Below are 15,505 nucleotides of genomic sequence, written 5' to 3'. Positions count from 1 at the left end.
ATGGCTGATTTCAACTCCATTTACCCGCTCTCTCTCCATAGCCCTTAATTTCTCGAGAAATCAAGAATTTATCAACTTCTGTCTTAAAGACACTCAACATCCCGGCCTCCACGGCAATGAATTCCACAGACCCACCACTCTCTGGCTGAAGAAATTTCTCCTCATCTCTGTTCTAAAATGACTCCCTTTTATTCTAAGGCTATGCCCCTGGGTCCTAGTCTCCCCTGCTAATGGAAACAACTTCCCTACATCCAGCCTATCTAAGCCATTCATTATCTTGTAAGTTTCTATTAGATCTCCCCTCAACCTCCTAAACTCCAATGAATATAATCCCAGGATCCTCAGATGATCATCGTATGTTAGGCCTACCATTCCTGGGATGATCCGTGTGAATCTCCGCTGGACCCGCTCCAGTGCCAGTATGTCCTTCCTGAGGTGTGGGGCCCAAAATTGCTCACAGTATTCTAAATGGGGCCTAACTAATGCTTTATAAAGCTTCAGAAGTACATCCCTGCTTTTATATTCCAAGCCTCTTGAGATGAATGACAACATTGCATTTGATTTCTTAATTGCGGACTCAACATGCAAGTTTACCTTTAGAGAATCCTGGACTAGGACTCCCAAGTCCCTTTGCACTTCAGCATTATGAATTTTGTCACCGTTTAGAAAATAGTCCATGCCTCTATTCTTTTTTCCAAAGTGTAAGACCTCACACTTGCCCACGTTGAATTTCATCAGCCATTTCTTGGACCACTCTCCTAAACTGTCTAAATCTTTCTGCAGCCTCCCCACCTCCTCCATACTACCTGCCCCTCCACCTATCTTTGTATCATCGGCAAACTTAGCCAGAATGCCCCCAGTCCCGTCATCTAGATCATTAATATACAAAGAGAACAGCTGTGGCCCCAACACTGAACCCTGCGGGACACCACTAGTCACCGGTTGCCATTCCGAAAAAGAACCCTTTATCCCAACTCTCTGCCTTCTGCCTGACAGCCAATCGTCAATCCATGTTAGTACCTTTCCTCGAATACCATGGGCCCTTATTTTACTCAGCAGTCTCCCGTGAGGCACCTTATAAAAGGCCTTTTGGAAGTCAAGATAGATAACATCCATTGGCTCTCCTTGGTCTAACCTATTTGTTATCTCTTCAAAGAACTCTAACAGGTTTGTCAGGCACGACCTCCCCTTACTAAATCCATGCCGACTTGTCCTAATCCGACCCTGCACTTCCAAGAATCATGTCACACATGTCAAGTGATAGGGAAACCTCAAGCTGTGATAAAACCAGTGCCCTTAATACCCATTCCAGCATTTGAAGAACCTTTTACAAGGGTCCTAATTGATTACGTAGGACCGCTTCCTAAAACAAAAAGTGGGAATCAATATCTTTCGATTATAATGGATGTGTCTACTAGGTTTCCAGAGGCCATTCCAGTACTTAATATTATAGCTAAAAAGATTGTGGAGGAGATACTTAAATTCTTTACTAGATATGGACTACCCACAGAAATACAATTGGATCAAGGATCAAATTTTACCTCAAGGTTATTCAAAGAAGTTATGGATAGCTTAGGAATAAAACAATTTAAATCAACTTCATACCATCCAGAATCGCAGGGAGCGTTAGAAAGGTGGCATCAGACATTAAAAACAATGTTAAGGGCTTATTGTCAAGATTATCCAGAGGATTGTGATAAAGGAATTCCATTTGTAGTGTTTGCAATTAGGGATGCACCTAATGAGTCAACCAAATTCAGTCCTTTTGAACTAATTTTTGGTCATGAGGTGAGAGGACCACTTAAATTGATTTAAGGGAAAATTGGTGAGTGAGAAATCAGAACTTACATTATTGGATTAAGTGTCAAATTTTAGGGAATGATTAAATAGAGCAGGTGAATTGGCGAGACATTTAAAAGTTGCACAAAATGTGATGAAATGGGTAGCGAACAAGAAATCCAAAGTTTGTAGTTTTGCCAGTGGAGATAAAGTTTTAGTGTTGTTCCCAGTGGTAGGTGAGCCTTTAAAAGCACGGTTTTCTGGACCTTATCAGATTGAAAGACAATTAAGTGAGATGAATTGTGTGGTAAAAACACCAGATAGAAGGAAGACTCACCGAGTGTGTCATGTGAATATGCTTAAAAGGTAATTTGAAAGGGAAGGAGAGAAGAAGGAGGAGGTTTTAATGATTCTAACTCAAAGTGATGAACCAAATCCAGATGACTGTGAATTTGACATACCTCCAATTAAATTGGAAAATGAGGATGTTCTTAAAAATTGGGATAAATTGTTGAGTTACCTTCCAGAGGAAAAACGGACTGACCTGAAAGAGTTATTGATATCACATGGGCAAGTTTGTAGAGATAAATTGGGAAGTACTAAAATGACTATACATGATGTAGATGTGGGAAATGCTGTTCCAATCAAACAACATCCATATAGACTTAACCCGTTAAAATTGGCACAGGTTAACAAAGAGTTTGAGAGTATGCTTAAAAATGGCATAATTGAAGTGGGTTGCAGCCAATGGAGCTCACCCATCGTGATGGTACCTAAACCAGATGGTACCCAATGGTTGTGTGTGGACTATAGAAAGGTTAATGCAGTTACAAGAATGGACTCTTATTCTATCCCACGTTTGGAGGATTGCACTGAGAAAGTGGGACAATCAGCTTTTATTTCCAAACTGGATTTACTTAAGGCAGGTACCTTTATCCGAAAGGGCGAAGGAGATTTCAACTTTTGTGACTCCAGATGGTATATATCAATTCAAAGTTATGCCATTTGGCATGAAAAACACCCCAGCCACATTTCAACAGTTAACTAACAAAGTTGTTTCAGGATTACCCAATTGTGCGGTATTAATCGACGATCTGGTAATTTTCAGCCAGACATGGAACAAACATTTAAAACATCTGATGGAGTTATTCGATCGACTTCAGGAGGCGGGTTTGGTGATAAACCTGGCCAAAAGTGAATTTGGAAAAGCCCAAGTCACTTTCATTGGCCATACAATCGGACAGGGTCGAATGGTCACACAGGATGTGAAACCAACAGTTATTGAGGAGTTTCCGATACCCTCAAGACGAAGGGAAATAATGCGATTTCTTGGCATGAGTGGATTTGATTGAACATTTGTGCAAAGGTTTTGTAGCGTGATTGCTCCACTGATGGACTTGAAGAAACGTCGAAAATGTCAGTGGACAGCGGAGTTTCAACAGGCATTTGACTGCCTGAAAGCTGTGATAACCAATGCTCCTGTGTTGGAGAATTACAAGGGACTCTGTGATCAGATTGAACTAAAGTATCTGACTTTAAAGAGACATGCCGAGGCACAGAGAAATGGATGGATCATGCAGAGACCTTCTTGATCAAAGAGACTGTCAATCGAGAAGGTTCAGTTGGAGGAAGAACAAAAAAAAAGGACTATATTATTATACCTGTTTGTGTGTATTGATTTTTGAAACGAGAAAGTATATTTAATGTGTGCATTTCTTAAAGGATTGTGAAAAGGTGAAAAATGAAACCATCTTGAAGTTGATGGTTTATTTTTTTTCTTGGCGGGGGGGGGGGGGGGAGGTGTCATGAGAATGTCAGTTTAAGAAATGTTTGTCTGCTCATGTTACTGCAATGATGTCAGAGTGTTGGTGGAGCTGAGCTCTGGCTCTGCTTTTTAGTTTCACTTTGAGAAAAGCTTGGGTGTGTCTGTTTTTTTTGGTATCTTTTCAGTGTTGGAGCTGAAGCCAGAAAAATCAGGTGTACTGTTGTTCGCTCTGCCATGAAAAGACTATCACTTGATCATTTGGTGAATCCAGAATTATAACAGTTTTCAGTAGTGAATTTAAACTTGATGTGCTTCTGTTAAAAGGTGTTTCTTTTGTCTTCTGGATGTTGTTTGGGAATTTATTAAGGATTACTTAGTGTTGTATTCTTTGGGGGTTGTATCTGAATTAATGGTTGCGAAGATGTTCACTGTATGTTTCAAAAAGGTTAACCTGAGTTCATAGAATAAACATTGTTTTGCTTTAAAAAAACTTTTCCATTTCTGCTGTACCACACCTGTAGAGTGGGCCGTGTGCTCCCCATACCACAATCTATTAAAAGTTATGGATCAGGTGAACTCCATGATACACTTTGGGGTTCTCCAAACCCTGGGCCATAACACCCTCCATAGGATGCCCGTTTAATCTCAGACAACAAGACATGACAGACAGCAGGCTGCCTCCACCTCAGCTGGGAAACTCCGAGACGTAGCAACAGGTTAGGAAGATAAAGGAGTTATAGTTGCAGTCTGTGCAGGGGTATTGTTAGCCACTTGTAGGCAGCGAGCACTATATAAATATGTGAGCATCTCAGTACTGTATTAAACCTAACTTCTTTCACCATCTTTGAGCCTCATTCCACAGCTCCATAACCTGCCATATACATAGTATGAAACATGTAAAGGATGGATGTTAACAAATGGTGGTGCCTCCATTTCACGTTTGCGAGGATGTCAGCCCAGTGCTTGGCCTTCCTTCACAATGACAGGGCATCTTATGCCACTAACACCACCACTCAAATCAGTCATTTGGGAAAATCTAATCTCAGCACAAGGAACCCAGTGGTTACACCCTTGTGAGATTCATTCCTCTGGCACCACTGATATAGATCCTTAGGATACCACGAAGGAGGAGCCTACATCACAAGAGATGGCTCTGTTTGTGTCTCATTGACTTGAGATTACTCGAGCCTTTGAGAATTCACAAACTGCCTTCAGCCAGGAAGGTGTCAGACATTCGCTGTAGATCTTTGAGAATCAATGCGCTGTCCTCACCTCAAGTCATCATTCTCCTGCATCGTATGGACCAGGGGCAACTGCACCCTTCACACGACAGGAGCAATATCAGGGCTGTGGTTGTGCTACCACCACACAAGTGAGGAATAGCCACCTCCCATGATGGGACCTCAGTGCCCACCTTAGTCCTGGTTTTCAATGAAGTGGGAAGCTTCAGGGTACCCCGTGCTTTCTTCCCAATTCAGCACTTTGCGATCGCCTGACAGCCTTACTCCGCCTACCCCAAAAGATGCCCCTCGGCACTGCCCTCCTCATCAGAGAAGACATGCAATTCATTCATCTCCGCTTGTCAGCTCCACGCCCTGTTGCAGCGTGAGGTTGTATAGAGCGCAGCACCTCACAACAATGCGCGAAACCCTCTGGGGCCTGTACTGGAGGGCTCCACCTCATCAGTCCAGGCACCCTAACTGCACCTGCAGGATGCCAATTGCTTGATCTACCAAAGCGCAAGTTGCAGCATGAATCTCATTGTAACGTGTCTCTGCTACACTCTGTGGCCTCTGCACAGGTGTCATCAGCAAAGCCGAAACCCCAGAGAAACCAAGCGTGTAGCCAATGAGCTCCCTCAAATACCACAGGTATCTGAGCGCAGCCAAGGATGTAGCTGTCGTGGACACTTCCTTGGAATCTAGCACACACCTGCAGGGTGCGTGTGGCATGGTCGCAGACAATGTGGACATCAGGGAGTGGAAGCCCTTGCGGTTTATGAAGTGGACACCTTGATTCCATGGCGGATGGAGAGCTTTGTTCATGCAGTGGTTCCCCGCATTTGTGGGAAGCCAGCTAACTGTGCAAACCTAAGGCTCTGGTGCCCTGGCTAGTCAAAATTAATGTCAATGCGGAGTCTGTACGTTCTCCCAGTGTCTGCGTGGGCTTTCTCCAGGTGCTCCGGTTTCCTCCCACAAGTTCTGAAAAACGTGCTTAAGTGAATTGGACATTCTGAATTCTCCCTCTGTACCTGAACAGACGCCGTAGTGTGGCGACTAGGGGATTTTTCACAGTAACTTCATTGCAGTAAGCCTACTTGTGATACCATTAAAGATTATTATTATTATAAGTGACTCATGGTGACTGTTAGCTTCTCTCACCATATATGTTGGTTACTAACAGTCTGGAAAGCTAGAACACAGGATGACAGCTGTAATTTTCCATTATATTCAGGAGAAACCAGTAAATGTGCCCAGACAGAAAAAAAGAGCAGCACTGCAAAATTCTTCACATTTAAATTGAGACCCCAAAATAATATATAATAGACGAGGGAGGTGACCCAATGAAAAATATAGCTCTAAGTGAAATCAAACGGTGGTTGGCACGGTGGTTAGCACTGTTGCCTCACAGCATCAGAGACCCGGGTTCGATTCCCACCTCGGGTGACCGTCTGTGTGGAATTTGCGTGGATTTCCTCCCACAGTCCAAAGATATGCAGGTTAGGGGGATAGGATGGGAAAATGGGCCTCGGTAGGGTGCTCTTTCTGAGAGTTGGTGCAGATTTGATGGGCCGAAAGGCCTCCTTCTGCTCTTTCGAGATTCTATGAAACACAATCATGAATAAAGTTTTAGAGCCTAATCATACACAATTATCAGCCTACCTTCAGGATTACATATTATAGGTTTGAATGCAACATTGTGGTCACTGTGTTTGGTTCTTTTAAATTCCGATAAGAGCTGCCTTTTTGGTAGAAGTTCCTCTGAAACAAAAATCATCCAGATTTATTAATACTAACCATGAATTAAGGTGAATGCCAATGTTCATTTTTTCCCATGCCTATGTAGTTGACTGTTCCAGTGGATAAGGATGTTCATGGATTTTAAATTCAGTGCAATGGGTCAGAAAGTAAATATGAATCTGAGAGTGCACCATCAATGGTTTAGAGCAGGACAGCTTTGAATGATATTGCATGTGTAGAACGAAGATGGGAGGTTGGCAAAGGACATCTAGAGAGAACAAAAGTGTTAATAACATTTTATGTAATGGCAGAAATGGCTGATGTTAAGGAGATGGAAAGAAGCAGTCTTGGTAGCATGCAAGATGCCACGTTGCCATTTGTTTGCGCACAGGATCGGGCTGGGGGTGCCCCACACCCGGACAATGCCATCTCCCACACACATGGGCATTACCCCCCCCCCCCTTTCAGGCTTTCCCACAACCCCTGGGCCAGGCGTCCGTGGTTATGCACTCAGATCCTGCGCGGAGCAACTGGCGGGTGTGTTCGGGGACATGTTCAATCTTTCCCTACTCCGTTCCAAGGTTCCCACATGCTTCAAGAAGACCACCATCATACCGGTGCCAAAGAAGAACCAGGCAACGCGCCTCAACGACTACCGTCGGGTAGTCTTAACATCTATCATTATGAAGTGCTTTGAGAGGTTGGTCATGAGACACATCAACTCCATACTCCCAGAATGCCTTGATCCACTGCACTTCGCATTCTGTCACAACCAGTCCACATCAGATGCCATGTCCTGGCCCTACACTCATCCCTGGAGCATCTCGACAACAAGGACGCCTACATCAGACTGACCACAGCTCCGCCTTCAACACCGTAATCCCAGCCAAACTCATATCAAAACTCAAAAACCTAGGACTTGGTTCCTCCCTCTACAACTGGATGCTCGGATTCCTGACCCATAGACCACAATCAATAAGGATAAACAACAAAAACTTCTCTACGATAGTCCAGTATACCAGGGCCCTGCAAGGCTGTGTACTTAGCCCCCTACTATACTCCCTATACACACATTACTGTGTGGCAAAATCTGGCTCTAACCCCATCTACAAGTTTGCTGATGACACAACCATAGTGGGTCAGATCTCAAACAACGATGAGTCAGGGTACAGTAGGGAAATAGAGATCCCAGTGGCGTGGTGTAACGACAACAATCTCCCCTCAACATCAGCAAAACTAAGGAGCTGGTCTTAGATTTCAGGAAGCTAAGTATCGTACGCATCACTGTCTGCATCAAAGGTGTTGAGGTGGAGGTGGTTGGCAGCTTCAACTACGTGTGCACATTACCAACAATCTGTCCTAGTCCACCCATGTCAATGCTATGACCAAGAAAGCACAAAGCGCCTATACTTCCTCAGGAAACTAAGGAAATTCGGCATTGGCCACGCTGACTCTTACCAATTTTTACAGATGCACCGTAGAAAGCATCCTATCTGGCTGCATCGCAGCTTGATATGGCAACTGCTCGGCCCAAGTCCATAAGAAACTACAGAGAATCATGAACACAGCCCAGTCCATCACGCAAACCTGCCTCCCATCCATTGACTCTGTCTACACCTCCCACTGCCTTGGGAAATCCGGCAACATAATCAAAAAACCCTCCCACCTGGGTTATTCGCCCTTCCAAACTCTTCCATCAGGCATTTTATGGGCCAGGGTTTAGAGAACACCAAAGTATATCATGGAGTTCACCTGACCTACAACTGTTTATTAATTTTGGTTATGGGGAGCTCAAGGGCCTGCCTTTCAGGTGTTATGCCACAGAGGCCTTAAACACTTTAAATCAAAAACAAAGTTTATTCTACAAATTCAGTTAACATTTCTATAAACACATACAGTAAGCATTTTTATCAACTACAAACCTAAATACCCCACACAGCTACAGTACTCTATATTTAACCCTTAATAACGTCCCTTTATTGTTTCACTCAAGTAACAACATCCATAAATCAGACAATCCCTTTTACCACAAAACAGTAGGTTTGAATTCCTTCCACAACACAGTTATTAATTTGAAGGTATCTGGAGACACCTTTTTAACTGCAGAGAGAGGGAGACTCCAAGATCCTTGTAGTCTGAATACAGCTTCCAGCTGTCTAAACCAAAAGTAAAACTCAGAGCCACAAACAGCTTCCAGCTCAAAACAAAAGTAAAAAACCAGAGCCAGAGCCCAGCTCCACCACACAATGACATCACTGCAGCCATTTCAGAAGACAAACATTTCTTTAAAAAAAAATAAATTTAGAGTACCCAATTCATTTTTTCCAATTATGGGCAATTTAGCTTGGCCAATCCACCTAGTCTGCACACCTTTGGGTTGTGGGTGCAAAACCCACGCAAACACGGACAGAACAGGCAAACTCCACATTGTCAGTGACCCAGAGCCGGGATTCGAAGACAAACATTTCTTAAAGGGACATTCCCATGACAGGCAGGAGATACAAAAATCTGAGAACACGCACGACAGATTCAAAAGCAGCTTCCAGAATCCTGAATGATCCCGATCTCTCTGTGCATCTTCTCTATTGGGTAGCATTACACTCCGTATGCTTCACCCGATGTTTATGTCTTTGTATGTACATTGTGTATCTATTGTATGTCCTATGTTTTTCATGTATGGAACGATGTATGCAGAACAATACTTTTCACTGTACCTTGGTACACCTGACACTAAAACCAGATCCAAATCTCCTATGTATTTCATATATGGAACGATCTGTCTGGACTGTACTCAGAACAATAATTTTCACTGTACCTCGGTACACGCATGAACCCACTGAAAGACCCAACCCTTGGCACTGCCACTCTGGCCAGGGTGCCAGGCTGGCAGTACCAAGGGGACACCCTGCCCTATTCCCAATCACCCAGGGGTCTCTAATGGCCTGGGAGACCCCCAGGTGCCTTTACACCTGGTCCACGTTTGTGTGGCCCAGTACTAAACGGCGCCCAGGCGAGGCTGTTAGGTTTCAGATGCTGGGAGAATCCAGCACATGCATATTTAATGGCTCATTTAAATATGCACATCTGGATCTGGCCCAGCGAGGGCGAGATCCAGATCACGACATCTCGCAGGGTTCGGATTGAATCTTGCTGGACATCTCGAGCGTCACAAATCTCACAAGAGGCGTCTCACAAGATTCAACAGCCTTGGTCCAACACCATGTCAGGCGCGACTGGGCAGTTTATTTGCGCCAATGAGAGCTGTTAATCCCCAAGAATGAGATGGACAAGATGATCAACAGCAATGGATATCAGTTTGGAAATCCTCTTAAAAAATATGTAATGGGTATGGTGCAAACTACTAAGGAACAAAATGAGGCTATGAGCTTGGTCAATTGAGACATAAGCCTGGGATGGCAAGAGGGGAAAAGCAGATGAAAAGTTGAAAGAACAGAGCAGAACTGAAGTGGTAAGGAAAGTGGAAGCAAGGTGGAAATTGGAATTGAACATAAACAAAGGAGAAAATATGCACATATGGATTAAACAAAAATAGGGTTATCTTACATTGCATGGAATTCTTAGGTGGTGACAAGCAAGGTTTAATGATTTGATATGGAGGTGGTTTGTTAGGAGGAGCAAATTGCATAAGCAGACTGAATCAAAAAATTAGCCAAGAGCCACCCTGCATCCAGTATAAACTAGCAGCGTTTTAATATTCCAATATTTAATAATTTAATGGTTGATTTGTGGTAAATGAGCAGCTTGCTCTACCTCCTAAATGTGAGCATTACCGTTGTCTAAACTGGGATGTCCAGGGCTCAATAGATTCATGCTATCTGGGTTCTGCCTAAATAGAAATCAAACAAATTACTAAATAACTTATCCAAATGTAATTATTTACCTCTTGCAGCATTTCCCTCTGATCTCAGTCTTTTTCCTGTTCTTAAGTCTGGTCTAATGGATTGATGGGTGCCATCATAGGTTGGTCTAAATGCCTTGCCTGGTGTAATGTCAAAAGGTTCATCATCTTCCATCAAAGCGTTTGAACTCTCCACAGCCTCTTTTTCCACTTCATTTGCTAGCATTTTGGGATACATGTCATGATTACTCTTCAATGCATGTACTATAGATGTAGGTACCCTGTTTATGTTGCAAGTCGGTTTAATTCTACTTTCAGTGTGCATTTTAACACACTCAGTGGTATAGTCCAATTTATCATTTTCAACTGAAGCCAGTTGCATTTTTGCTGCAGTTAAGCTACTTTCTTCGACCATTACTTCTTTTCCCTTAGCGGTTTGAAATCCAGACATGAAAACACTCTTATTCGAGGAGGCAGCCAAATTTCTTGCAGGTCTATTCATCTCCCTTCCATTCGAGTCGATTCGGGCAGAATTTTGCTTGATCAAAGTGCTCTCTGTGCAGTCATTTGATACTTTATGAATCAATTCAGAATTTTCTTCTTCACATGCTTGTTCGCTGCTCATAGCAGTATTACAGAATAGTGAAGAACAAGTAGATGTTAACAGTAACTGCTGAGGTTTTTCACAAAATATACTGTTTGAGCATTTTGGGCTACTTAAAGAACCATCAGTCACGTCAAATTCTTTTAACATATGTTTAACTCTCTGAAGTGCACCATCAGAAACAAGGACTGCTTTTCCACTTGCTGTGTTGAATCCAAAAGATGTCTTTGCGCTGGACAGATTAGGATGCCATGTTTCTTTGGAAAGTCCAGTTTCCTTAGATTTCAAATCTTTGTCCGTGATCTCAAATTTTTCATCAACTCCTGCTTCATTAAAGAAATGTTTACATTTCTTTAGCGATTCTTCTGAAACGCGTACAGACTTTCCATTTGCTGTTTTGAAGGCAATAGGTCCACTTTTAAGTAACTGTTGAGAAGGTTCAGATACATCACCAGCAAACTCTGCTTGATCAACATTTGCAGTATTTGAATCTGAACTTTTGCTTTCGCCAGTCTCATCAGCCAAACATTTCTCTTTTGCTAATTTCAAGTTTGTGTCACTTACTGAAAGTGTGTTACCATTTTCATTACAGAACCCTAAAGATTGCTTAGCTGGAAGACTGGTCATCTGGTTTCTCACATCTAACCTCTGTGGAAGGCTATCATTGAAAACATTGCCCTCAGAATGTACATTTTTAATTTTTGCAGTTAATATTAAATTATCTTGAATTCTCAATTTATTATAATCGTCTTCGACAAACAAAGCTCTCCCTTTATTTAAAGCTACCTTTGACACACTAACTCTTCTACCACTAGCAGTCTGGAAACCTTTCATTTCAGTGCCATTGCCCAAATCCAAATACTCAGACATGCGCTCAGTTTGAACAGAAAAATCATGCAAATTGCTGTGACTTTTAAGATTCAAAGAATGAAGTATTTCAGGATTGTGGTCATTCTCCAATTGTTCCTTCACTACATCTTTATTCGCATTCTGAATTAACGGTGAGCCAGTTTGTGGACAAGGAGTTACAGTCAAAAATGTTTCAACAGAATGTTTTGGAGTTTTATTTAATAGGTCTTCCTCAGCAAATAAAGCTTTGGCTTTATCGAGAGATGATTTGCACACAGGCACCATCTTGCCACTTGCAGTTTGGAATCCTTTCATTACAGTGCCTGGAGCAGCTAACAGTGAATTTTGAATCAAATTAGTATCCTCAGAAATATTTTTCTCACTGTGAACAATAAATGCAGGACAAGCCAAAACATTTAGTGCCGCCGGACTACTCCCTGTTTGATCACTGGGCTGCATATTTGCATTGATTTTTTCCACAGGACTTTGAAACATATCCATGTTCCTATCACGTTGTTGAGGTGCATTTTTTGCTATTCCTGTAGGTAGCTTGGGGTTTTGCCAGTTTTCACTCCAGCAATCCTCAGTATCAAGCAAACATTTTACTTTATCCAGATTTCCTTTGGAGACAGTGGTGCTTTTACCACTTGCAGTCTGGAAACATGTTATTTCATCACTGCCCTCAATAGCTAAAGCTTCAACGAGTTTGAAAGGACCAGCAGACGTTGTGTGCAATAAATAATCATCTGCAGGTTTAATTTTACTGTCAACTAATTTGTTGTTCCCATCGTCTTTTCTGCCATTGCAGCCAGGTTGCCATGTGTTCTTTTCCCAAATTGTACTTTTAATTGTACCAGATTTCTCTTTGTTCTTGGTGTCAGAGTTTTGCAAGACATCCTGCTCAGTAGTCAAATATATTGTTTTATCCAGAGTCGCTTCTGCAGGTGCAATTATCCTCCTGCTCCCTACGGATTGAAAACCACTTATTTTTCTGTTACTATTCTCAAGTTTATTCTCACTTTTCAAGATATTATCCTCATTATTTTTAGTATTCACAGTGAAATGATTGCCAAGAGTTGCACAAAGCTGGTGTGACACATTCGGTTTTACTGTTTTTTGAATATCATTTTGCTTATCTTCAGTTACGTTTTCAGACTCAGTGACAGAACTTTCTAGTAAATAGCCTAAACCTTTAATTGTATGTTTCTGAGCAGTAGTTTGATCATTGTCAATGTTCTTGAAAACATCTGCTGCTTTTTTCAGACTCTCAACAGAGAGTTTTATTTTATTCCCACTTGCTGCACAAAAACCACCATATTCACCTTTAAAACTCACTTTATCTTTTAGGAGTGGAATTGCTTGATCAAGTGCTGTAACTCGTTTCATTTTAAAAGTATCAAAGGCAGGTTCCACAGAAGCTGTATGGAAATTTAGTACAGTAGATGCAATTTCTTTCTCTTTATTGCTCAGGCCAACACAGGAGTTAGCAGGTTTATATATAGTTTGCTCTATTTCTTCTGTATTCTGTTGAAAAATTTCAAATCTAGTTTCTGTGTTTGAAAACTCTGCTTGCTGTTGTAAGTTACATGGTTTACTGCTCAACAGCTTTGAAGGTTCAATATCCAAACTTTTACCAAAATCAGTATCCTTCCACCTATCCAGAATAGGGGGAGTGTGACCCAAATGCCCCATAATCAGCAGATCGGCATCCTTGTTTGTTAAATCAACTGCAGATTGATTTCTAAACCGCATGCATTCAAACTGGCTATCTGTGTCCTCCAAAATGTTGAACAATTCTGTTAGTGCTGTTTGACCAACGGTCAAACAAGCGCATTTCTCAAGCAATTTAATTTCTGTTTTAGCTGAAGAGATTGTTGGACTATTATTTTCTACACTGCCAAATCTATTTTTTGAAGTGATACATTCAACAAAAGCATCCTGTGCAGAGTTTACTTCTAAGCTCTCCAATTTTCCATTGGAAATTATTTCAGCAGATAAATCTATATGTTTCTCAATACTTTTAAAGTTACTGTATTTGGGCCCAAGTTTACAAGGTTCAGCATGTCCAGATATGAGTGTTTTTTTTGCGTTTTCTGAAACAGTACAAATTTCTTTTATTGTTGTCACCAAACTGATGCCAGCTTCTGAACTAGATTTTAATTCCAATCTATTTGTGTTCTTTTCTTGCATCGGTACAATGCATTGTGAAGGTTGGGTAACTTCAGCAAACTCATGCAATTTTGTTTCACTGACAGATGCAGATTGTGTTGTCCTTGTTTCCTTATGTGAATTCATACATCCCTCTGTTAATTTGGAGGGTTTGTTTAAAGTCAATTCAAGATCAGATATGGCTGAACATGGCACATCACATGGTATTTCCTTGGCTCCTGTAAAAGCACTTTCTGTATATTTTGTTTCACATTCTGGCAAAGACTGTACCAGTACAGGATCTGAAGTCGTCAAGAATGCATCATTGTCATCTTCAGCAATCTGTTTCCTGCTCTTCAAAGTGGATGCCAACACTGCAATTTTTTTATTACCAACATTGAAATCTGTATCTACAAAACATTCTCTATTTTCAGGTTCTGCAGGAGTACACAAGTCAAGTCTCTGATCTTCATCTGACAATTCCTCGTCAACAGCAAGACTTCCCTCAAAATGTTTCTCTTCACCCAAACAAGTTGACATCTCATTATTTTCTTTTGATTTTAGTTCATACAGACCAGCCTTTTTTTTCAAAGTTCTCTCACAGTTTTTACGGTCATATAAAAGTTTCTTTGTTTTGTGCAAAACATTAGCAATACAGGAGGAGTGAGATGATCCTGTCTGAACTTTAATCGAAGTGCAGGATAGTTGCTTAGTTGATAATTGTGCAGAAATTGGTATAAATATATCATTACTGTTGAAGTTATCGTGGACAATCGGGTCTTTAACATTTGTGCTGCTGCAATCATGATGTGGAAGGCTTCGATTTGCATCAGATAAAGGTGATGGACTGAATTCAAAATAAAATCTTGCCTTATTCGTCGTGACAATGTTTTCAGTTACACATATTTTCTCTGGTTGCACAGAGTTAACAACTGCAAGTACACAACTGTCCTCAGCACCTTCAGCCTGGACCCCAAACCTACCAGGCAACATCACTTTAGATTCCATAGTTAGTCTTTTAGCTACTGCATGACAAGCCGTGGCAAAAATTTTGCGCTCTCTCCTGTTACAAGAAACAGGCCTGCTGTTAAGTGGCGTTACAAAATTATCCCAATTCTTGCTGATATGAGAAGCGTTTGACAAATTAACAGTTTCATTTTGAAAATGCTGAGGCACTACTCCACTTTCTGCACGGTCAGAATTCTTATGAAGCTGGTGATTGTGTTGCAGGCTTTCATTTGCTTCAGTGTTATGTGTCTCATTGGCTTCTTCACAGATATTGTCAGGAACAAATTCACTACTGGTAGCTTCCTCATTTTCTTTGTAAGTTGCTAAAAACAGAAAAATAGGTTGCAAGTTATTAAAAATCCTAAAATATCAGAATAACACTACCCAAATAAAAATTAAAGTCAAATATACAAATCACATCCATTTGACTCCAAAAGGGATAAATTAGCAATATTGTGAGCAGTGAAACGAAAGGTTCTTTCAATTAATTTTAAGTTCTATGATTCTTTAAAAAAAAAGTGGGCAGGATTCTC

At 41.4% G+C, this 15,505-nt stretch overlaps 1 protein-coding gene across 1 annotated transcript in view; it reads right to left on the bottom strand.

Annotated features, from left to right (window-relative positions):
* brca2 (BRCA2 DNA repair associated) overlaps positions 1-15,505 on the bottom strand; it is a 169,988-nt gene that overhangs the window by 107,670 nt on the left and 46,813 nt on the right. Inside the window, 2 exon segments of the mRNA XM_072476994.1 lie at positions 6,427-6,525; positions 10,406-15,295. Coding sequence (XP_072333095.1) covers positions 6,427-6,525; positions 10,406-15,295 — 4,989 coding nt within the window.

Source organism: Scyliorhinus torazame, chromosome 15 (assembly GCF_047496885.1).
Source record: "Scyliorhinus torazame isolate Kashiwa2021f chromosome 15, sScyTor2.1, whole genome shotgun sequence".
Classification (NCBI taxonomy): domain Eukaryota; kingdom Metazoa; phylum Chordata; class Chondrichthyes; order Carcharhiniformes; family Scyliorhinidae; genus Scyliorhinus; species Scyliorhinus torazame.
This window is presented reverse-complemented; position numbering and strand designations above follow the sequence as displayed.